Source organism: Chanodichthys erythropterus, chromosome 9 (assembly GCF_024489055.1).
Source record: "Chanodichthys erythropterus isolate Z2021 chromosome 9, ASM2448905v1, whole genome shotgun sequence".
Taxonomy (NCBI): domain Eukaryota; kingdom Metazoa; phylum Chordata; class Actinopteri; order Cypriniformes; family Xenocyprididae; genus Chanodichthys; species Chanodichthys erythropterus.
The window spans coordinates 14,416,357-14,441,360 of NC_090229.1; the positions used below are offsets into that span (position 1 = coordinate 14,416,357).

Genomic DNA, 25,004 nt, shown 5'->3' on the forward strand with positions numbered 1-25,004 from the left:
TTAACATCGCCGAGGTTTTAGGTTACCCAGCATACAGGTTTGACTGTGATTTCTTTGACTTTTTTGTAGTCTTTCCTAAGTAACTGTCGTACTGGGGTGGAGGGAGATTTGTAATGATTAAGAATCCGAGTTTCTGACACAAAGGTTGCGAGTTCAATCCTGAGCAGGGACCTTATCAGCATTCTGATTTTGAGAACGGTGCTTAACCCTACGTTGCTCCAGGGGATACGACCCTACAATTACAGCACCACGAGGCTCTTGGAATGAGAGTCCTCTGGTAAATGGCAAGCAATTAACTAACTAACTACTCTGAGAGCTAAAGTGTGTTAGCATTCCAGTGCATGAAGTTTCCTAAAAAGTATAGTGTAGGAGTTTTTCATCCATGGATACCTGGGGTTTTCTGTTATCAAAATTCAAAACAAACATTTGCATTCTCCTCTGCTACTCACCGAACAAACTAAGATTAAACCATTTGCAAATATTTGGAGGTCACATGACTTTCTAAATTTGGCATGTTAAATGTTTCCATCTGTTAAACTAATGATGGTTAGTCAGCTCTTTTTGGTAAAGCCATCATTGTATACATGGGCGTGTTGTTGACCCCATAACCTCCAGGGGATGCATAAAGACCACCTTTCCTGTCATCTAGAGCAAAGACTTCTGGGTAATTGCAGATAATTATCTTTATTTTGGGGAAACCGGTGTTAAACTTTTTTTTCTTTTTATGTCTGAAAACATTAGCTTGATGCATTAGTTCTGTCCTGAATCTCGTTTTGATCAAGCTAGTTTTCCTTATTTTCTAATTAAATTTTTAAGGTATTTGATGTTTTAAGATTTTAAAATGTTTTATTGTAATTTGACATTTTTATATTTGTATTACTTTTTTATTATATATTCTTTTAGATCATTAGTTTTTAAGTATTATTAAAATAATTACATTTATTAATATATTACATTTAAATTGGCCCATAAATTTGTGTTCTTTGCCTATTGCAGCTCTGGATTTGTACAGCCAAGTTTTGTTAAGTCCAGATTTGTTCAGTGTGCGTTTTGGAGCTCAGACATTACACTAGGACAATGAAGCTTTTCATCAAAGCACAGACGAAAATGGTACAGTAACCGAGTGAAGTGAAAAGAAAGAGACCATAGAAGAGAGCAGGAAAAGAAAGAGCGAGGAAGGAAGAGTATATTAAGGAGGAGTATATAAAGAGCAGAGAACCCTCTTTTCACTGAGACATGCTGTTTTGAGATCAGATTTATAGCACATATGTACTTGAAGTCATGCTTAGTCTTACCACAGCACTTCTGCCTACTCCACCCTGCCCTCCACTTATTTTTGTTTCTCCCTACTTCTTTAAAAAATGGGAGAAAGGAGAAACAAAACTGCTTTTACTTGTTTTTGCTTTTCTTTCTTTCTTTCTTTCTTTCTTTCTTTCTTTCTTTCTTTCTTTCTTTCTTTCTTTCTTTCTTTCTTTCTTTCTTTCTTTCTTTCTTTCTTTCTTTCTTTCTTTCTTTCTTTCCCTTTCTAGTCCCTCTCTGTTGTTCAGCCCTCCTTGTCTGTGTTACTCTTTTCATTTTGCACCCCTCCCCCTGCCTCTGCTCTTTTTCCCTCTGTTTTTCCTGTGGTCGTTTGACTTTCTAGCGAAAATGAGAGAAAGCCAAGGATGTAGAGGAGGGCCGACTGCTTCTATAAATATGGCTAGCTCTTCCTCAAGAAAGAAGGAAGCAAGGATTGGAAGGAGCATTTTGGTTGCATTTTGTGTATGGGATGAAAATTGTTAAATTTCGCCCACTCTTGGTGGAAACCCACTCGACCCTCGGCTGGTTTAGATTAGATAGTACCATGGGGGTGGGGAACAAACTCCAAGGTGACGTTTTTTGCACGAGGAAGTGAGTGGGTTGAAATCAAATTCTTGATAAGGTGCCTCATAAAAATATGAGCTAGAAAGAGTTTTTCCCCCACCCAATCACCCCAGGCCCCGTGGATGGGACATGAAGAGGTCAGTGAGCCAGAGAGAGAGGAGCGCTAATATGAACCATCTGTAGAAATCTGACACCTCGGGAGAAAGAGCGAGAAAGAGGGGGAGACAGAGGAAGGGAGAGAGAAAAATGCATGAAGGATAACAATGAAACCTATAGATGAGTTTAGCTGCCAGAGCCATTATTTTGTAGTCTTTTGGTTTTTAGATTTGCAGTCTGTGTATATGTATATAAATCTCCATGACTGTCATAAATAAAGTAACAAAAGTCATTTATTATTAGGGCTGGGTAAAAAAAATATAGATTTCTCGATTTTAATCGATTCTCATTTTTATGACTCGATATTGAATCTTAAATCCCAAGAATCAATCTTTTAGTCTGTCTGTTGATAAATGAACAGAACATTTTAGCGTGCCTCCCATCCAATAAGTCTCAGATGTCAATTTCTGTCCATTTTATTACAAAATTCAGACAATAAATACTGTTTTGGCGTGACGTGATAGATCGCTGTAGTGCCTTAGTTCAAGCGAAGTGGCAGCGCAGTGCACATGTGAATGGACCACACTCTTTCGCTTTACTACTGGTTACGGCACAAAATAAACATGAATGAACATCAGAATGTATGTTTAAAAGTACAGTAGAACTTACCAAATCTGTATCATGTCACATGTAATCTGTTTATTATAAACCAGGCCTGTAATACCTTTGAGAACACAGATTGTTGTCTGATCAAGCTTTTCCCTGGTGAAATCAAAGGGGAGATAAAGCGAAAATCCCTCCATATCTTTGAATAGTATAAAGTAACACAACTGTCTGAAAGAGGCCTGTTCCCCTGAGTCCAGGCTGTTTGCTTGCGCCGGGTTTAAGTGTGTTTGTTGTTGTTTGAGTGTCAGCACCGCTGTGATCTCGTGACCAGAGGGTCGCTGTGGGTGTATTCTTACTCCGAGCACAAACTCACACACACACAGCTGGACAACAGAGCCAAATCACACTTCTGCTGTCTGACCAGATGCAGGCTGTTGAGTTTATGCCATTCTTTCACCCTATTTTATGGTGGAGAATGCAGCCTTACAAATATACACAAGATGGGAAGGAACAAAATGCATGAAGGATAACAAACAGACTTGTTTAAGTATAGTGTAAAGATTTGAAATTGTGTCCAAATGTAACACCACCATTTCAAGTAAATGAAAAAAAATCTGCCAAGTAAATATGTTACTATCCAGTTGGATGGCAACTTTATATAAAAAATGGCAACATTAATGTTAAGACCAATAATCTGACCCACATTAAAGACCAAAACCATCTACTTAGAAAAAATCATTTATCACACTTAATATTTCTAGGTTTACCACATTCACAAGTTTACCATCCTAAGAACTTCATGTGTTGACTCATGTGAAAGATTCCTTGCCTAACACCACCAAAATTATAATAAAACGAACAAGATCACAATGTTTATCATGCTTTTGCATTGTTTTTCACTAATATGTAAGCAAATTTGTCCTGTTGTCATTGAGACAAAATTATTTTTTTGATGAAAATATTGAAAAATACTGTCTCATGGCAGATGTACATTTATGACCTGTACACTTTCTCATTTCACCCACCATTGTTTAATTTTGTACCGTGTGTGGTCGAAAGAAATTTGCGGTGATCCTGAGCTAAGACTTCAGCTGCAACAGTTTGTATGTGTGTGTTCTGTGTATGATCTTAGGAGACGTGCTTTGGGAAATGAGTTGTTTGTAATCTCAAGTGTGTATATACAATCATACGGGCGCGACTACACACACACACGCACACACATACACAAAGGGGCTTCTTTTATCCCTCATCTGTGTTACCTGACCGTCCTCTGGGAGACTGGCACCTGCATGGCAGCAGGCCGCTATGTGTCACAAACAGGCTTTACACGGCACTGATTTAATGTTAATAAGAACATTTTTCACATTTCTTTCTTTGCCCTATCTCTCTCACTCTCTTTCAATCAAACTCTCTTTTTTGGAAGTCTATATCTATGAATTCACTCGACAATGACAGTTAAACATTAGCAAGATCTAAAAAGGTCAGAGAGAGAGAGAGAGAGGGAGAGAAAGAAAGAGGGGTAGGGAGTGGTGGGGGCCGAATGGATAGAGAGAAAGAAACAGAAGGGCAGACAAGGTTTTTTTCCCCTCAATCGTATTTTGCAATCATGTAATTTCCTCTTTGTGAGTGCTGGTCATGTGCTGAAATCTCTGGAGAACTGCAGTGAGGAGGCGGAGGAGAAATGTGTCTCACTGTCTCATGACGAATGATATGAAACTCGTTCTGTATGGTTTAACATCTACTATTACCCTCATTCTGTTCTCATTGTAGCATCACATCCCATGTGGCATCTCAAGAACTTTGAAAGACAACATGAAACAGCATCTGCAAAGCATAAATAGCATCAGTTTTTTGATATCATATTGTTTTTAACAAACTGTATTGACTTGATTGTGCTCCTACACTCCTACATTTTTATTTCTGAAACAGTTATGCGGAGAAAAACAAATACCCATAGTAAAATTTTAGATGCCACGTCTCATTTGCACAAACTCTGGTTGTATAACGGCACCAAAATGCAAACACCGAACTCAATGCAAATCTGCAATAATTGTTTTTCTTGCTACAGGCCTTCTTCAACAGGCTCTAATGGTTTTTCATTAACATTTATGCAAGTGCCAGTGTTTTGTTGTATGTGTTTGAAATACTTCAATTATAATTCAGTTCCACATTTATTTTTTTAAAAGGTTGCAATGGATGCCATAATGATAAGGCACGATTCTTGAGCAAGATTTTTACACCATGCATACAGCAGTATGCATGGTGTGTCCTATTATAGGGCTGGACGATTAATCAAAAAGTAATCGAAACCGAAATTCAGAACCTCTAACCGACGTAATTTTCCCATGTTGGTTATTTCAGTTTTTTTAATCCTGTTAATACTTCCCCCTTAAAAACATACTACCGCGTTTGTAGCTACATGACTCTGCCCCGTCCAGTCAGTGGCATAAAAGCAACACGGAGGTGAATGCTGGTTCAACACATAGTGATGGCGTGCGAGCGGTGAGCCTCGCGTCTTCCCTAAACTTTGTCAGTTGTATTTGTTTTAAGGTTTGCCAGTTTGGACATTCAAGCGATTTTAGACGATTGGATGTATATTATTTCGAGCTGCCGTGCTCGCGCAGCTGCAGTGTAGCACGAACAGTAGCTGCGCAAAACATTAAGATCGTGCACACAGAGAGGAACGCAGAAACTAGCTGTCAACGCTGTCCTGTGATTTATCACTAAAGTACCTTAGAAACTCAAAACTTATTATAACATATATTTTTCTACCTTTGAAGGAACTTTACAACCCACAGCTTCACAATTAATAGAGAAACGGTATGACTAATTCACACGCAATTGCTCTCATTAAGTACTGGTACTGTGCTATCTGATTTACAACGAGCAGAAATTTGTAAGAAATGTTACAAACCATAAAATAACTTCTGAAAGTGAGCTGTTATGTTAGATCACTCTTTCAATAGGAAAAAATATCCCAACTTTAATAGTCAATCATATTTACAGTACAAACATTTTCAGTGAACTATGAGGGCAAAAAAAAAAAAAACCCCAGAAACAAAATAATCGTTCATTATTCGTAATCGAGGTAAAATGTTCAATTAATCGAGGTTTTGATTTTAGGTCATAATCGTCCAGCCCTATCCTATCATGTTGAATGACTCATCTCAAAACGATTTAATTGAATCAAGTGGAAATGAATCTCTTACAGACCCTGAATAATAGTTTCTGTGTGTGTTTCAGGTGTGCTCCTGGTTTCTTAGGCGAGTACTGTCAGTACAAGGACCCTTGTTATGTGGGATATTGTGTAAATGGAGGAGAGTGCACCGTGAGCGTGGCTGGTGTACCTGGGAGTCCCAGCTGCATGTGTCCTCTGGGCTTCACGGGCCAGCGCTGTGAGATCCAGAAAAACTCCACCTGCTACCCCAACAACCCTTGCATCAATGGGGGGAAGTGCAGGCTTCTCCCTAACGACCAGTACAAATGCACGTGTGAGCGCGGATGGACAGGTCAGATCTCTGTTGGTCTCTCTTTTTTTCTCTCTGAGACCCTGGTTGTGTATCTAGACAGCATTTTTGGGCATGTAGGATCTGAACATTCAAATGTGTCTATGCCAAAAAATGGCAGCTTTTTCTTTTTTCTTTTCTTCTTTTCTTTTCTTTTCTTTTCTTTTCTTTTCTTTTCTTTTCTTTTCTTTTCTTTTCTTTTCTTTTCTTTTCTTTTCTTTTAAAAACAAAAAATAACTATTTTTAGAATGGTATGAAACTCGCATATTGACGATTTTGTTGTTGTTTTTGTTCTACGTTCTACATTATCTCCTCAGGTCAGCATTGTGAGCAAGAGGACACATGTCTGTCTAGCCCATGTGCCAACGGTGGTAACTGCCATGCTCTGCCCAACCACGAATTCTCTTGTACCTGTCCTCTTGGTTACCAAGGCCTCCGTTGTCTCAATGACACAGATGAGTGTGCCACCTCCCCATCTCTGTGCCAGAACAGAGGCACATGTCTGAACACCCCAGGCTCATATCGATGCAACTGCCAACCCGGCTTTACCGGCCCCCACTGCGAGAACGTTTACGTGCCTTGCTTTCCATCCCCCTGCCTCAATGGTGGAACCTGTCGACCGATGACGGACACAACTTATGTCTGCCACTGTCTGCCAGGTTAGTTCCCTCATAAAGGAAATATATAGCTATTTTGATCATAGCAAAAAAAAATTACAGGATTTGAACAGAAGCTAAAATTATTAAAATGGAACTGAAACATGTTACTCAGGCATACCACAGCTCACCAGATTATGTTTGCATCCACTTGGAGCTGAGCCAGACAGACCAGTGTCTGATAAGATTTTACCACAGCAGTGGTGAAATGGGCAATAAACTGATTGAAAATACAAACTGATTTTCAAACATTCTGTTGGAAAAATGCAAAATGTCACTGCATAGGAAATAGGAGTTCCAGTCACTTCACTACTGAGCTAGACACCCTTGGTTAAGCTCCCTAGTTACTGTTAAAGGGTTAGTTCACCCCCAAAAAACACTCGATTCATATGGATTAGTTTTACGATCTCTTTATGAACTTTTTGAAGCATCAAAAATTTCAATTGCAAAGGAAGTCTATGGAAGGAAATCAGACAGCATTCTGTCATCAAAAAGATCTTCATTTGTGTTCTGAAGTTGAACGAAAGTCTTACGGGTGTGGAACGACATGAGTGTATGAATTAATGAGTGAGAAATTAATGATCGAATTTTCATTTTGGGGTGAACTAACCCTTAAAGTCTAGTTACTAGTTAGAGTCTTACTAATGCTTGTTGAGAAGCAATCAGCTAGATCGAGTTACTTCAGGAATTATTAAATAACATACAAATATACTATACAAAGTACATTTTTGAGGATAAAAAAACTGGGAAATTTTTTTTTGTTATTTATTCAAGTAATTTTTTATTATTAACAAATTATTTAATTGCAGTGTACATAACAACAGCAACAAAAATAAATATATTTGTAAATATGTGTGACATTACCATTCAAAAGTCAACAAGGATGCATAAAATTGATCAAAAGTGACATTTTTCTATTTAAAATAAATGCTGTTTTATTCTTTATTCATCAAAGAATCCTCACAAAAAGTGCAAGAGTAGCAAAACTGTTTGATGATAATAATAATTGTTTCTTGAGCATCAGTTATTTTAACCAATAACCAAAATAGTTATTTTAAATTGATAAATTGAGTTTTTACTGTATTTTTGATCAAATAAATATAATGATTTAAATATTTGCTTATATCACTCACACCAAATACAAGAGAAAGCTTCATTTAATCTGTCAAAAATTCTTGTTTCCTCATTGAATCAGATGCTGGTTGTATCTGTATTTGTTGGGGACTACAACACAGAGATAACTTTAAATGAACTTTAGCATTTTAAGAGAGCGGTGCTAGCAAAACACAGCAACAGGCCAAAACTCCTCTCTCACCTCAGGCAGCGAACACGAGCCGTGAGAAATGTCTGTTCGTGCTTTAAAGTTGAGTAATTATGTTTAATAATGCCAAAGCGAGACAGAGCACCTTTGTGTTACCGATACTTGGGATTGAGCGTGAGTTTTTCTCTCTGATTTTCCTGTAATCAGGTTTTAATGGAACAAACTGTGAGGTGAACATTGATGATTGTCCAAATCACCGCTGTCAGAATGGAGCCACATGCATGGATGGAGTGAACACCTACAACTGCCAGTGCCCACCTGAATGGACTGGTATAGAAATAGCTTTTTATTCTGTTTGTGTTTTTTTTTTTTTGTTCACTTTTCCAGTAGTAGAAATGACTCACAGATGTTGATTCATGTACAGAAACCTATTCTTTTTAATGATTCAATCAAACTGATTCATGTTTATTCACTAATTCATTGTAAAATTTGACACAGTCTGAAACTGGTCAGTTGTTTTTGGATCAGGTTGATGAAACAAACCAATTCAAAGAAACGATTCTTATAACAACTCAAACTTTTCAATACTGGTCAGAACCTTTGGTCATCATCCTTTAAAATGTCCTATTGAAATTGAGACCTTTTTGTTTCCAGGTCAGTTTTGCACCGATGACGTGGATGAATGCAGACTGCAGCCCAACACCTGTCAGAACGGAGGCACATGCAGTAACACACGCAACGGCTACAACTGTGTATGTGTGAACGGCTGGAGCGGCCCTGACTGCTCCGAAAACATTGATGACTGTGCAGCTGAGCCCTGCACTGCCGGCTCCACTTGCATCGACCGTGTGGCTTCCTTCGTTTGCAGCTGCCCTCCTGGCAAGACTGGTCAGTAAATACAACCATACAGCCTAAAAATGGCCATACATATACTCTTGGGAACTTTGTCTCTTACACCAAATTGCAAAAAACATACAAGGATTTATATTGAAATCATCTATCTCTATGAAAACTATGAAAAATAATCTGTTCAAATCTTGTTCACTAAAGTAGTACACTAAAAAAATGTAACATCACTTGTAGTAACCATAGCGATTATTTCAATTCTCAAGGTTTGCTGTGCCACATTGATGATGCCTGCACCAGTAACCCTTGTAAGATGGGAGCTCAATGTGACACGAACCCAGTCAATGGCAAGTTCAATTGTAACTGCCCCTCTGGGTACAAGGGCAACACGTGTGCAGAGGATATCGACGAGTGTGTCATCGGTGAGGAAATTCTCCTTTTCTCTGTCTGTCTGTGTTGCTTTGTGTGTCTTAATTTCTCATTTTTTCCCCCCTCATACACTTAATACAGTGTTTTAAGCATTTCATATCTCGCCTAAACTGACTTTTTTTTCGATCCATCAGGGCCAAACCCATGTGAGCATGGTGGCTCATGTAAGAACACAGAGGGCTCGTTCAGCTGTAACTGCGCTCCAGGTTACAACGGCCCACGCTGTGAGCAGGACATCAATGAATGTGGCTCCAACCCCTGCCAGAATGATGCCACCTGCTTGGACCAGATTGGAGATTACACCTGCATCTGTATGCCAGGTACTTGAGCACACACTCGCGCACACACTGTAATCAGGTGCATGATGACACTGTTTTGGCTCCATGTCCTCATATTCATCTAGTGACTGTATGTGTGTGTGTGTGTTTCCTCCCATAGGCTTTGAAGGATTGCACTGTGAGATTGACATTGATGAGTGTGCCAGCTCGCCTTGTCTCAATAACGGTAAATGTCTAGACCAGGTCAGCCGGTTCGTCTGTGAGTGTCCTCAAGGTGAGTACAATAATTGGTGCATTGAACCTTTTTGACTCGAATAGCCCATGTTGTCTAACACAATATTTGAAGGCCAACATATGATTTATGAGGCTTTTCTGCTGTAATTATGACAAAGCTGGCAACTTTTTTTTATTAACAGAAACTAGGATTGTTGATATAGTTAAATGAATTTACCATGATCATCATTTTGTGATTCCAGAAGTTTCAAGAACTGCATGTACTTTCAATAAAAACAATACTTATAGAGGGGAAAAAGTAATAAAAGAAATATGATTTCAGTTTACCTCATGATTGCAAATTTGCTTTGGCATTTTAACTCAGGTAATTTATCAACAATATTAATATTACTTAAACTGCTAAATATTAAGTAGCACAACTTTTTGGATGTTGAAAATTCAACTTTGCCAATATATTAAAATAGAAAACGACTATTTTAAATTGTAATATGTCACATTTAAATTGTAATATCACAATATTACTGTTTTATTGTATTTTTAATCAAACAAACATAAGAATTAATGGGTAACACTTTAGTTTAGGGTCCAGTTCTCAGTATTAACTAGTTGCTTATTAGCATGCATATTAGAATATTGGCTGTTTATTAGTAATTCTAAAGCACATATTAATGCCTTATTCTGCATGACAATATTCAACATCCTTAATCCTACCCAATACCTAATCTTAACAACTACCTTACTAATTATTAATAAGCAGTAATTAGCAGTTTATTGAGGCAAAAGTCGTAGTTAATAGTTAGTTAATAGTGAGAATTGGACCCTAAACTAAAGTGTGACCGAATTAACGTTATTACAAAAAAACATTGTTATTAACACCAGACATTATACTATTACTAACACCAAAAATTTGAATGATAGGGGGGCTTATTTTTTAATATATTAATAATACTAATTATATGAATAATAAAATATAATTGTAAATCATTTTAGATAATCCTGTGGACTGCTTGGAAGTTTACTGAGGCCCTCTAGTGGACCCTGACCCTCTGGTTAAGAGCAACTGGCCATAGATTTTATTGCCAGTATGGCAAACAAGATGTCTGTCTAATTTGACAAAGATTCTAGAGGAGAAATGTTTGTTTATAAATTGCAGCAGTGCAAAATGAATCATATCATGAAGAGTTGTATGTGAGGAAACCCCTTAATATATGCTGTTGCTAGGTACTCTTCTTTGATACTGAATATGAGTTTTTTGACCACAGGCTTCACTGGGGAAATGTGTCAAGTTGACATTGATGAGTGTGCCAGCACGCCGTGCCATAATGGGGCCAAGTGTCTCGACCGTCCTAACGGCTATGACTGTATATGTGCTGAAGGTAACATTATAGATTCTTTTGAAAAAATCTCCATCCTACACTGTGACCAAAAAGGGGAAGGATAGACAAAGCATTAACAGCACAATTTTCCAATGCACATTATTTATATATATATATATATATATATATATATATATATATATATATATATATATATATATATATATATATATATATATATATAAATTAATAGCTAAACTGCATAATTAATATATGTTAGTGTTATTCATTTGTTCATTTAAGTTCTCACAGATCTGAGCTTATTGTACTAATTTCTTGTCTCGTATGCTGTTCTGTCTAGGTTTCACAGGGCTATTGTGTATGGAAAACATTAACGACTGTGAACCTAAACCCTGTCACCATGGCGATTGTGTAGACGGAATTGCTACCTTCATCTGCAAGTGTCACCCAGGTTACATGGGCCCCATCTGCAGTGAGCAGATACGCGAGTGCCAAAGTGACCCCTGCCAAAACAGAGGACGCTGTGTTGACCTGGTCAACATGTACCAGTGCAACTGCCAGCCGGGCACCTCAGGTAGGTCTCACACTTGATCTTTACATCTCACAGACTCCATATACACAGGGGCCATATAGTACACATTTGAAGCATTTTATTTTTTTGTCTAATTATAACAGCAAATTTTTTTGTTGGAAAATCTAGTCTTAATTTAGTATGCCGTTAATATTATCCACCCTTTACAATTACAGAGGCTTATTTTTGTCACTGTACCTTTGTACCTTTGAGATGTCTGCATGACCTCTGATTGGCTAATATCTATGTAAAGTATAATAACTTATGTGTCACATTCTGATGTGCTCAAGCCTCTGGCATCAATAACAAGTTAACTTATGAATGAACCAATTTTGTTTAATTTCCGTTAAGTGGTCTGGGCATACTGAGTACAGAGCTATGTGTTGTGAGTGTTAGAGTAAGTCTGCATAGTGCGTCAAACTCTTTTATTTGAAAAGAGTAAGAAAAATCCTGTCTTCCTCAGTTACGCTGTCTGACAGACAAAACAAAGCTCATTAAACCCCTCTGCTGGACACTTCCTCTTACTACACACACACAAAAACAGCTTTACACAGACTTATAAACTGGATCAGTTTTATTTACCTGCCTGCATTTCCTTTGACTACTTCGTTATTTGCCATAGGCGTGAACTGTGAGATTAACCAAGATGACTGTGCCAGTAATCCCTGCCAGCACGGGACCTGTGAGGATGGAATCAACGAGTACAAATGTGTGTGCGAACCTGGATACACAGGTTTGTTCACGCACATACATAAATACACACATGCAGATAAGCTTCATTCATTAATCATGAGCAAAACCAAGTTCTGTGTAAACAGAACATATAAAACATTATATGAATCATATAAATTATATAAACCATTGCTTTACTTTTAATACAACAGTTTATGCAAAAATGGATTTACACAAATTCAGAATGAGGCCCTAAATGGGCAGATTTTTATTTTGTTTGCTACCTTCACTGTGTTCACATTCTTGGCTCAAAAATAATATATACAGACACAGACACGCATTATTGGCACCCTTGGTAAATATAAGCAAAGAAGGCTGTGAAAATAAATCTGGATTGTTTATCCTTTTGATCTTTTATTTAAAAATAAAAAAAAATCTAACCTTTAATTGAAGTTAAATTAATGAATGTGGGGGGGAAATCACATAATGAAATAAACGTTTTTCTCTAATAAATGTTGTTCTCTAAGAAAAATATATCAGAAGTATATTCCCTTTCATATTTACAATTTATTAGCACATGAACTATGCACATGAAACTACCCAGCCATGGTTTCCTGTTTCACAGGAAAAAATTATTAAATATGCTGATGGTTCTTTAATGTTGTTGGCCTATTTTTTGCTGGAGGACCTGGACATCTTGTTCAGATACATGGCATAATGGATTCTGTCAAATACCAAAAAATCTAAACTTGACAGCCTCTGCTAAAAATCTTATAATGGGCCGTTGTCTGATCTTCCATCAGGACAGTAATCCAAAACAAACAAACAAATCAAGACAAAAATGGGTCACTGCGAACAATATTAAGGTTCTGCCATGACCATTCCAGTCCCCTGACCTGAGTCCTATAGAAAGCTTAGGAATTTGAAAGATCTGTGTAGAGGAATATTGTTGGATCTCTTGTCAGCTGTTCTTCAACCTCATCAGGCATTGATGAGGAGGAGACCACTCAGAGCTGTCATCTTGGGAAAAGGAGGTGCAAAATGTATTGAATAAAAGGGTGCCATTAATTTTGACCAAAGTGTATTAGAGAAAAACATTTATTTCATAACAAGGTTTTCCCCCCATTTCAATTGTTTTAGTTAAATAAAAGGTTATGAATAAAATAAAAGGTATTGAAAAAAAGGTCAAAAGGATTAACAATGCAGATTTATCTTCACAGGCTTCTTTGTTCGTATTTACCAAGGGTGTCAATAATTCTGACCACGACTGTATATACACATACACATATCTTTTTCTCTGTGTTCTCTCTATTCTTTTTAACAAGAAAACAATCAAATGCATCACTTCATTTATATGAATGTGCTGGTTTTAAGAAGCATTCAAACAGTAATTATTCATTAATCACTCTTTCTTCTCTCTGGCTTAGGAGAACGATGCACTGAGGAGATTAACGAGTGCAGTTCGAACCCGTGTCTGAGTGGAGGGACGTGTTTGGACAAGGTGAACGGGTTTCAGTGTTTGTGTCCAGTTGGGACTCATGGTCCTCTGTGTCACTCAGGTGCAGACCACTGCAGCCCCATGCCATGCCTACACGGAAAATGTATTGAGCAGCAGGACGGGTAGGAAGAGCCTTAACTTACAAACTATCTTGTCACTGTGACTGATAATGATTATTTGTAACACAAACTACTTCCATTTTCTGTTATATTCTGTAAAAAGATGCACTTTTTTGAGCTCTAAGCACTAAATTCATGACATAGCGCAAGTACACACTGCATTCTTAGCCTTTCCATAATAGGCACTGTAACGTGCATTAGCATAAACTATCTGCTTCTATGTTCAGATGTCTCTTTCATCTCTAACTTTTCTTTTTGTAGGTACCTTTGTGAATGTAAGCGTGGTTGGGAAGGTAAGAATTGTGAACGAGAGAAGAATGAGTGTCAGTCGAACCCATGTCAGAATGGTGGTACCTGTAATGACCATCTAAATGGCTACACCTGTGTTTGTGCCCGTGGATTTGCAGGTAAAGTCGTGTTGTCTATTACCTTTCTAAACAAAGTAACAATGATGTTTTTTCAGTCTCCAACTCCCTGGTTTGCCTTCTCTTTCAGGTTTCAACTGCGAGATAAACATTAATGAGTGTGAGTCAAACCCCTGTATGAATCAGGGAACTTGTGTGGATGGAGTCAACAGCTACATTTGTCACTGCACTCTGCCTTACACAGGTGACACACACATTTACAGTTTGTTTATACATGACTTAAATTACAGAAGTCTGATTTGTTGTCAGACACTTTGTTGTCTGATTATATAAGCTTTATAAAAAAGATTTCAGTCCCAAGGACATTTTTGATTACTTTTATACAAAAAACATTTTTGTATTTGAGAACCACTCCATACTGTATTCACAACTGACTGTACTGTTTGATTCTCAGGGAGACACTGTGAGGAGAAGTTGGTCCCCTGTGCATCTCAGCCCTGTCAGAGACGAGGGGCGTGTCAGCCATCCCCAGATTACACCAGCTACACCTGCATTTGCCACAGCGGCTGGGAAGGTAAGTGCCTCAAATCTGTGTGTGGGTGTGATTTTATTCGCCAAGAGTATTTTTGATGTTGCAACAACACCTTTTCCTTGATCAAATGATATACCCATTAGTAGATTTAATCTATGAAAATCTGTCCATAATGTCTGAAGGTTGTCTGTCTGGTATATGTGTGTAGGAGCCCAGTGCACAGAGGATGTAGATGAGTGCAAGAAGAGCCCATGTCAGAATGGAGCTCACTGTGTGAACACAGTTGGCAGCTACCGTTGTGAGTGTCAGCCTGGGTACAGTGGGATCAACTGCCAGACCAACATCGATGACTGCAGCTCCAGTACGTGTCATTGCCACAGATTGATGACTGTTAATACAATAAATGAATTGTGATTCATCCAATGACCAGTTTCAAGCCGGAATAAAAACAGAGATAATGTCAAATTCAATAAATTTGAATACTTTATTATCTTAATTTAACAAGTTAACTTTGACAGCCCTAAAAATAAATTTTCTAAAATCTTTCATATTTCATATGTTAAGATACCAAGTTGAAATTAATCTATGTGAATCTCATTGATTTTTCGCCCTCTTTTCCAGGTCCATGCCGTAATGGTGGTACATGTGTTGATAAAGTGGGGCGGTTCTTGTGCGAGTGCAGAGCTGGTTTCTATGGCGAGCGCTGTGAGGAGGAGGTAGATGAGTGCGCCAGCAATCCCTGCTGGAATGGAGGCACCTGCACAGACTACGTGAACAGCTACACGTGCCAATGCCGGCCTGGCTATGACGGCATCAACTGTGAACGTGATATCCCAGATTGCACTGAGACGTAGGTTTTCCATATAAAATATACAGATAGTGTTTTATTACATTTTATCATATCAAAGCTTATTCATTCTCTCTCTGTTTTATGCCATAGCTCTTGTCTGAACAATGGAACGTGTGTAGATGGAATTAACCGCTTCTCTTGCCGCTGTCGGCATGGTTTTTCGGGTCAGTTCTGCCAGTTCGAACTGAACGAGTGTGACTCTCATCCCTGTAAAAATGGTGGCACCTGCATAGATGGCCTGGGGACCTTCCACTGCACCTGCCCATCTATGTACAAAGGAAAAACTTGCGAGGTACAAACTGTCCATTCAGTCTTAGATTGTAAACACACACGGTTGATGTTGCACAATGACTAAATGTTGATTTAAGCCTACAATCTGGGAGATCTGCTATTTAATTGTTATTAAATGATCTTTCAACTCAGAAAATACATAAAAGACACTCAAATATAGTTATAATATAAATATAAAATTTGGTTGCCAGTAAGTGATTGTTCTATAATCATGTTGTCTGATTCATTTCTCTGGCACTTTCATTCTGCAGTCAATGGTGAATGTGTGCAGTAAGATTAAGTGTCAGAACGGAGGTATGTGCATCCAGAAGGAGATGGATTGGAGATGCAGCTGTCAGCATGGCTGGACAGGCCTTTACTGTGACATCCCAAACATGTCCTGCCAGGCTGTTGCTATCAGCAAGGGTGAGACATTAAACAATAGTCTAGTGTTAGTCAAGCTAACTAATTTAACTATTACTGTTTTGAAATGCTAAAAACTAAACGAAACAAAATCCTTAATGAAAGATTTGATGTGCTCCAGGTGTGGCAGTGGACATGGTCTGTAAGCACGCAGGAAGGTGTATGGACAAAGACAACACACACCAGTGTATTTGTCAAAGAGGTTACATGGGCAGTTACTGTGAGGATGAGGTGGACGAATGCTTCTCCAGCCCCTGCAGAAACGGAGGGACCTGTGTGGACTACCAGGGTGGATATAACTGCCAGGTACATCTCTCTAACTAACATTGATATATGCTATCATTTGAAAATTTGCGGTCAGTAAAATGTTTTTGGAAAGAAATGAATACTTTTATTCAGCAAGGACACATCAAATTGATGAAAATTTACATTATAAAGACATTTATAATATTACAAATATTACAAATAACTTATCAAAGAATAAAAAAAAAAATGGTTGCTTAAAAATATTAAGTGCACATTACATTTTAAAATATGTACACTTAGAAAAAACATTAATATTGTGAAATATTTTTACATTGTATTTTGATCAAATAAATGGGCCTTGGTGAGCATAATAGACTTCTTTCGAAAACATTAAAACATCTTACTGACCCCATTAAAATAGTGGTGTATATATAGAAATAGTATAGAATAGATAGAGAAATCTGTTCATCTTCTAATATATAAACCTCTCTCATTCTCTTTTAGTGCAAAGCAGGTTATCAGGGTGTGAACTGTGAATATGACATTGACGAGTGCCAGTCGAATCCCTGTCGGAATGGAGGCACCTGCATCGATTTGATCAACCGCTTCTCCTGTGCGTGCCCTCCTGGCACCAAAGGTATAGACTGAAAGACTGATTCCTATTGCTGTACGTTTAGTGTGCAGATGTGACACTGATATCCAAATTTCCCCTGAACATCATCTCTCTGTTCTGCAGGTTTCCAGTGTGAGGTGGACGTGGATGAATGCGCCCCAGAGTTTGGCCCACGCTGTAAGAACGGTGGCCAGTGTGTGGACGGTGTGGGGCGGTACACTTGCTCCTGCCCTCCTGGTTTCACTGGAGTGCATTGTGAGGGAGATGTGAATGAGTGTCGTTCTGGACCTTGCAACCCATCCGGCACCATCGACTGTGTGCCGCTGACCAATAGCTATCAGTGCCGCTGTCGTCTCGGTTATACTGGTGAGGTTTCATTTTAGAGCCATAGAATAAATGTTTCTTTCTTGCTTTTTGAAAGTGGTTCCAATTAACAATTTTCTTATTTTTACACTCTTTTGTGCTCTCCATCTCCCTATAGGTCAACGCTGCGAGTTAGTGGTGGATCTGTGCCAGTCCAAGCCATGCCACAACAATGGCAGATGTGCCATGAACATGAGTTCAGTACATGGATACAGCTGTACCTGCCAACCCGTAAGTGCAGTGTTAATATTTATATGCATGAACACTACCATTCAAAAGTTTGGGGTCTGTAATGTTTTGTTAATGTTTTTTTTTGTCTCTTATGCTCACCAAGGCTGTAATTTACATTCAAAACATACAATACAGTAATATTGTGTAATAATATTACATCTTAAATGTTTATTTATAAACATTTATTATTATTATTATTAATGTTGAAAGCAGTTGTGCTGCTTAATAATTTTCTTAATTCTTTGATGAATAGAAAGTTCAAAATAATGAAAAGAAAGTTCAAAATTTGAAATAGAAATCTTACTGCCCCCAAACCTTTGAACGGTACTGTATGTGTGCATGTGCAAGAAAATGTTTTTTCTTTTCTGTACTACAGAGTATTTAAAGGCTGACTTTCTAACTTTCTTGTAGACACTTTATTTTAATATGTCCTTACTCCTTACAGTGTTACAGTGTAATTATATGTACTTTTATGTACTTTGTAATATTAATTAACATGTACTCACTATAGGGTTAGGAACAGAGATTGGTTTAGGGTTAGTTGCATGTAATTATGCATAATTTACTGTTATTACTAAAGTAAGTTCATGTAATGTGTAACAGACGCTGTAAAATAAACTGTTAACAAATCTTGTGTATTAACTTGATTTCTATTAGGGATGCACCCATATTAAAATTGTGGCCGATACAGATAAACTAATTATTATTTCCCTGTTATTTCATTATACAGGGATGTGATCATATTATCCGACCTGGTTACTTTATAAAATAAAATAAAAATCTAATAATATTGATAATAATATAATGATAATAATAAGGTTTTCCTTGTTTTATTGGTCTTAAACTGATCACATGCCTGATTATAAAATACTTATACGGTTGTTTTTAAATGTTATGACAACATTATAATCTACATCAGGGGTCTCCAAACTCGGTCCTGGAGGGATACTGTCCTGCAGAGTTTAGCTTCAACTTGCCTCAACACACCTGCCTGGAAGTTTCTAGTATGCCTAATTAGACCTTGATTAGCTGGTTCAGGTGTGGTTAATTGGAGTTGGAGTTGAACTCTGCAGGACAGTGGCCCTCCAGGACCGAGTTTGGAGACCCCTGCTCTACACTATGAAAATGTACAATAATTTCGAAATTTGCTAAGAATTACAGTTAACACTGTTGTTAAATTATTTGTGTTTTAAACATTAATTTTAAGCAAGCATTGGATGACGGCAAAGGTAATTAAATGTAAAAATAGAGAAAATGAACACGCACAACTAAATGTCCAATATTGGCCAATATGACTAAATTTAAATTAAATTAAATCTGTAATATCAGACAGAGTAACCACTATCGTACTGAAGCATTCCATAATTTTGGTAAATACATAAAGCCTCTATAGACCACTTTGGAGCAGACGTCACAATGACGTCACTTGCAGCTGCGCGCGCATAGTGGTTGCAGAAAAATAGCGGTAGCAATTGGAGGAAAATAAGAGAATAAGAGAAAAATGTTTTGTTGTGCCTCTGGATGTTGGAATCGGAATGCAAAAAATATAGTCTTCATTTTTAAAGAAAACCATCGTTGAAAACGTACTTTGAAGCTAAACGGAGACGTTTCACAGACTGGACTGATGACACCTGCAAGGATTAGTCTATTATTAAAGCAGGAATTTGATGTAAACAGGAAGTCTACATAATATTCACATATGCAGTTCAGAGGACATACATACATAGCAGTTACAGCATTGAAATAATATTTAAACCTATAACATTTCACAGATAACTTTTAAACAGTCTGTACAATTTTAATTTCACAATTCTGACTTTTTTCTTGCATTTGCGTGTTTATTACTCTCAGTTCGGACTTTATTACTCGCAATTGTGAGTTTATTTCACAATTCTGAGGGGGAAAAAGTCAGAATTGCGGGATAAATTGCAATTCAGAAAAGACAGAATAACGAGTATGTCTCACAATTGTTTTTCTTTGTAATAAATGTGAGATATAAACTCAGATTTGCGAGAAATAAAAGTCAGAATTGTGAGATATAAACTCGAAATTAACTTTTTATTCTTTTAATTCATGACAAACAAAAACAAAACAAAAGTTGTACGCGTCAAGAGACTTATACGCTTTTAGCTTCTCCTGAGTATAGGCTATACACTTGAGGTGTCAATCAGGTAAATATATATCTCTGGCCACTGGATGCTTGGCCATTTCGTTTCATCATTTAACCACTGACAAGGTGCTATGGCAAACGGATCCGTAAGCTGTATCCCACTCGGTAATGTTAATTTTTTTGAAATAACAGTGCTTATCGCTGGGTGAAGCTGCTGTGATATGCCAACAACATTTAAAAAAAATAACAAATCAAAATATTCTATAATGTTTCTAAATCTTAACTACTTTGAACCGCTTCGTCGTAACTCTCTAGTCGTACTGGTTATCACTCCCGGGTTTTCTGCAACCATGATGCGCGCGCATCCCGAATGTTTACAAACAGTAAATAGGCCTATTAAATATTCACAAACTGCTCCCTGAGAGGTGGAGGAGGGTTATTTTAATGACTAATAAGTCTCTTACTGTACTTTCTGACATTTCTCTTACAACCTTTTAACGGCTGCATTTGCTTTGCTTGACTCTGCTATGCTTTGAGTGGACATTTTCCTTTTCTCAAGGCTGCTTGTTCTTTCCTTACTCTCATGCTTGCACTAAAGACTGAGGCTTCATAAATCAGGTACGAAGTGAAACTCTGATTTCCTCATCTTTTTCTCTCCTTTCACTCACTGTTGCTGTCTTAATAGCCTCCAGCCATTTAATTGTAAAGTAGCGCTGTGATTTGATTTAGTTTTGACATCTGATGCCCTCTGTGTGGCTCTTTCAGGGTTACACTGGCTTCAACTGTGGGGATTATGAGATGTTCCCCTGTGCCAGTTTGCGCTGTCAGAATGGCGGACACTGTGTGGAGATAAAGGGTCGCCCGCAGTGCCAATGTCTAATGGGTTTCACCGGACAGCACTGCGAGAGCAGTACAAAACCCTGCATGTGTCAAAACGGTGGCTCCTGTATGCCAGATGATTCCAACAAGTTGAGCTGCCGGTGTCCACCCGGATTCAGTGGGCCGACCTGTCAAATGATTGAACCTTCCTGCCCTTATTTGCAGTGTGAAGTGCGGGCGGGAGACAAAGTATGTGACCCGCAATGTAAGAACCCAGAGTGCGAGTGGGATGGAGGCGATTGTACGCTGCATTGGGACAAGCCCTGGAAGAACTGTCTATCATCGGAACCCTGCTGGAACTTATTTCATAATGGCCGCTGTGACCCACAGTGCAACAATGCAGGCTGCCTCTTCGATGGCTTCGAATGCCAGAATCATACATCGACAAGCACTTGCAAGTATGTGTCCCAGTGTAAATCTCACTTGAGGATCACTGCACTTCTTTGAGAAAATTGCAAAGATAAAGAAATTTCCTAAAGAGATGTTATATTTCAGAATATTACCGTTTTTACTGTATTTTTGTACTGTAACATTATGATTATTATATGTTAATATTTTATGTTTACATTTTATATATTATGTACATTATTTATATACTTTTGGATCCCTAGCCTTTTGACATTTATTTACTATACTACTGTTTGCACTTTTTGCGCTTAATTGTCTCTAACTCCCATCTATCTCTCTCTTTATCTTAATTTTTTCTTAGATATGACAGATACTGTGCAGATCATTATGCCAATGGTCATTGTAACCAGGGCTGCAACACAGAAGCATGTGGCTGGGATGGTCTGGACTGTGCCACAGACACTCCTCCCAAGCTAGCTGATGGCACACTGGTGATTGTGGTGCTATTGCAGCCTGAGGAGCTGCTGGGTGACCTTAAGGGTTTCTTGCGCTCTTTGGGGACGCTCCTCCACACCAACCTGCGAGTGAAGCTGGATGAGAAGAAGAAACCTATGGTGTATGCATATTATGGAACTGAGCAGAATGAAATTCAAAATGGTATCGCTGCTATGAAGCAACGTGGAAAACGAGAGCTGGAGAAGGAGATTATTGGGTATGTTCCTTGTCTAAAAATGAAAATACTGTCTTTACCCTAATGTTGTTATATTTTTTTTATAAATTAACATGGTTTTGGATGTCTCCATGGTTTAGATCAAAGGTTTACCTGGAGATTGACAATCGACAGTGTTCTCAGCACTCGAAAGAATGCATCTGCAGTGCAGATCAGGCTGCGGCCTTCATAGCTGCCGAGTTCTTGACATCGGAGCTGCCGTACCCCGTCTACTCCGTGAGCAGTAAGTGAACTAACAAAACAGGGTTACAGTAAAATGCAATTGTACTTTTCACCATGTTGTTCTCTCTTTATAAACTTTATTAATCTCTTCCACCTCAGGCGATCAGAATGTATATACCCCTGTGCCTACTCTCCTGTACCTGGTTGCCGTGGCTGCAGCTATCATCATGCTGATTTTGGTGCTGGGTGTGTTGGCTGCCAAGCGCAAACGCGAGCATGGGACTTTATGGCTTCCTGACGGCTTTCTAGCAAAGAATGACGGCAAGCGGAGAGAGCCAGTGGGACAGGATGATTTTGGCATGAAGTGAGTGTGCACCTAAACTTCCAAAATGATCTCAGATTTGCTGCCTTCAAGTCCTCTTGGGAAGCTCCTAATTAATAATTTGAAAGTTTTTTTTATGATGTTACAGTGTTCATTCAGTGTTTGGCAATTTCATATTTCTATCTTAGTTTTCAATTACTGACAAAGATGTTTTTTACTAATGTAAGTGTGTAACTTAAGCTTTGTGGATTTTATTGTACTTGTATCGCTACAGAGAATTATAGGAAATATATGTTGTTTATTTATCACTGGGAAACCGAACAAAATCCCAGGTTTCCCACTAAACAATATTCTTGTGCATTTATCTCGTAAATATGATCATTCTGACCCAGTCTCAACCATGTTATACATTACTATTAGTCGTATTTACAATGTGACAGTGTGTGCATTTAAATTATATTGGTTTCAATTAAATTGACACGTTGGGCAATTTCATATCTTTTCTTTCATGTCATTTACTGACAAGACAGGCGGTGCACCCAAAATCGCATACAGAGTAGGTACTACATTTGAATTGGAACTTACTTCACGACCATTAAAAAAAGTTTGTTCTATATAGTATGAATAAAATTCGGACGTACTGCATCTGCAATGTTGTTACTGTCTCATGACCTACCATCTTGAGTTGCGTCACTTTATGTCCATTTATAAATCCTCTCCTGTGGCCTCATGGGATAGTAAAGTGTCTATTGAATGAGCACTTCAGCATGTTGCCGGAAGTAGTGGGTCATCCGGGGACTTTTTGCCAGCTGTACTGTATTTCGCATTCTACATTGTATGGAAGTATTTGTTTTTGGACACAACGACGAAAACAGCTAATGCTGTCACAAAATGAGCATATGTTGCCTGAAGCTTTTTTACATGCTTCTGTTAATTTCAGGTGACATCTCTAATCATTCCTTACTCCTCTATCCTGCACTTTATTTTAGGAGCATGCAGAAGTCACAGGATGGAGGGTTGATGGATGGCAATTCTACCCATCATTGGTCAGAGGATGATCATCTACCTAAAAAACCCAGGGTAAGAGACGGTATTTCCACTGCCCCGAAGATGACAGTAACAGATCTCTGTATTTATGATCCATCTAAATGCATCTCTCCAACCTCACAGATGGAGGATAAGCCATTGCTTCCTGTTGGAGGGGATGGAGGAGTTGACAGGAGAGAGTGGACCCTGCAGCATCACAAAGCCGCTGACATCACACTCACACCCCCTCAGGCGGACATAGACATGGACAGCCTGGATGTCAATGTTAAAGGACCAGGTTAATGAACTGAAATTCTTACTTGCTCACAATCTGGGTAGATGAGGAAAGAATGTTTTCGCCCTTTTGTTTTCCTTTTAAAAGTTTTACTTACTCTGTGTTCTTGTTCATTCTTATAGATGGTTTCACTCCTCTCATGCTGGCATCTCTACGAAATGGCAGCAGCCCCGATTGTGGCAGCATGCTGGGAGAGGAGGAGGAGGAAAGTGGCGCTGACGAACCTGGCACAAACGTCATAACCGATTTGATTGGCCAGGGTGCGTCGCTCAATGCCCAGACAGATCGCACCGGAGAGACGGCACTTCACCTCGCTGCACGATATGCCCGAGCAGATGCTGCCAAGAGACTGTTGGATGCTGGTGCTGATGCCAATGCTCATGATAACATGGGCCGCACCCCTCTCCATGCGGCCGTGGCAGCAGATGCCCAAGGAGTCTTCCAGGTAAGGGGGTGTGCTTCTACACACATGCTCTGCTAAGCCTAACCTTATAATGAATTTCAGGGTTTCCACAGTCATGGAAAACCTGGAAATATCAGGGAATTTTAAATTAGTGATTTTTATGCCTGGAAAATGGAAATGAATAAATAATAGTGATTAACGTATAGTTATGCTATGCAACAAATACAAAATATACTTTAAAAAAATTTATAAAAAAAAAATAATAATATACATTTTTTTAAATTGCCAGAAAATACTATAATAGTGAGATCTTTATAAAATTGCTTTTATTTATTTTTTTAGATATAATAGATAAGACAGTATTATTTATTTTAACATTACTATTTATAACATTCATTATTTGTTTTTGTTTTTTTGTGCCCATACCAATCATTACTGTTATGTTTTACTCTAGATTCTCATCCGGAACCGTGCCACGGATCTTGATGCTCGTATGAATGACGGCACCACACCACTCATCCTTGCAGCCAGACTGGCAGTGGAGGGTATGGTGGAGGAACTGGTGCACTGCCATGCAGACGTCAATGCAGTGGATGACCATGGTAAGATTAGAGTAAAGAACTTTGTTGATAAATGGAAAAGAAATAAATTCTGGAAATAAAACGCTGTAAATTAAATTCTGTCACACTCATCTCATCCTCAGGCAAATCGGCTTTACACTGGGCTGCCGCTGTCAATAACGTAGAAGCCACTCTGGCGCTACTGAAGAATGGAGCCAATCGAGACATGCAGGACAACAAGGTACTCTTTTATGTCTGTTTATGTGCATGTTTAATCAGTTCTTAAACACACAAATGTTTTGTG

The 25,004-nt window shown here is 38.4% G+C and overlaps 1 protein-coding gene across 1 annotated transcript in view; it reads left to right on the top strand.

Annotated features, from left to right (window-relative positions):
* Nucleotides 1–25,004, top strand: part of notch2 (notch receptor 2) — a 52,855-nt gene that overhangs the window by 25,049 nt on the left and 2,802 nt on the right. Inside the window, exons 3-33 of the mRNA XM_067394685.1 lie at nucleotides 5,809–6,074; nucleotides 6,389–6,730; nucleotides 8,196–8,318; nucleotides 8,643–8,876; nucleotides 9,101–9,256; nucleotides 9,398–9,583; nucleotides 9,702–9,815; nucleotides 11,038–11,151; nucleotides 11,453–11,686; nucleotides 12,306–12,416; nucleotides 13,783–13,975; nucleotides 14,234–14,379; nucleotides 14,468–14,581; nucleotides 14,792–14,911; nucleotides 15,078–15,230; nucleotides 15,491–15,719; nucleotides 15,810–16,011; nucleotides 16,262–16,415; nucleotides 16,534–16,718; nucleotides 17,163–17,295; nucleotides 17,395–17,637; nucleotides 17,753–17,865; nucleotides 20,741–21,252; nucleotides 21,564–21,914; nucleotides 22,013–22,155; nucleotides 22,254–22,458; nucleotides 23,406–23,496; nucleotides 23,587–23,740; nucleotides 23,860–24,182; nucleotides 24,595–24,742; nucleotides 24,844–24,941. Of these exons, the coding sequence (XP_067250786.1) occupies nucleotides 5,809–6,074; nucleotides 6,389–6,730; nucleotides 8,196–8,318; nucleotides 8,643–8,876; nucleotides 9,101–9,256; nucleotides 9,398–9,583; nucleotides 9,702–9,815; nucleotides 11,038–11,151; nucleotides 11,453–11,686; nucleotides 12,306–12,416; nucleotides 13,783–13,975; nucleotides 14,234–14,379; nucleotides 14,468–14,581; nucleotides 14,792–14,911; nucleotides 15,078–15,230; nucleotides 15,491–15,719; nucleotides 15,810–16,011; nucleotides 16,262–16,415; nucleotides 16,534–16,718; nucleotides 17,163–17,295; nucleotides 17,395–17,637; nucleotides 17,753–17,865; nucleotides 20,741–21,252; nucleotides 21,564–21,914; nucleotides 22,013–22,155; nucleotides 22,254–22,458; nucleotides 23,406–23,496; nucleotides 23,587–23,740; nucleotides 23,860–24,182; nucleotides 24,595–24,742; nucleotides 24,844–24,941 (5,890 nt within the window). The remainder of the gene's footprint in view (nucleotides 1–5,808; nucleotides 6,075–6,388; nucleotides 6,731–8,195; nucleotides 8,319–8,642; nucleotides 8,877–9,100; nucleotides 9,257–9,397; nucleotides 9,584–9,701; nucleotides 9,816–11,037; nucleotides 11,152–11,452; nucleotides 11,687–12,305; nucleotides 12,417–13,782; nucleotides 13,976–14,233; nucleotides 14,380–14,467; nucleotides 14,582–14,791; nucleotides 14,912–15,077; nucleotides 15,231–15,490; nucleotides 15,720–15,809; nucleotides 16,012–16,261; nucleotides 16,416–16,533; nucleotides 16,719–17,162; nucleotides 17,296–17,394; nucleotides 17,638–17,752; nucleotides 17,866–20,740; nucleotides 21,253–21,563; nucleotides 21,915–22,012; nucleotides 22,156–22,253; nucleotides 22,459–23,405; nucleotides 23,497–23,586; nucleotides 23,741–23,859; nucleotides 24,183–24,594; nucleotides 24,743–24,843; nucleotides 24,942–25,004) is intronic.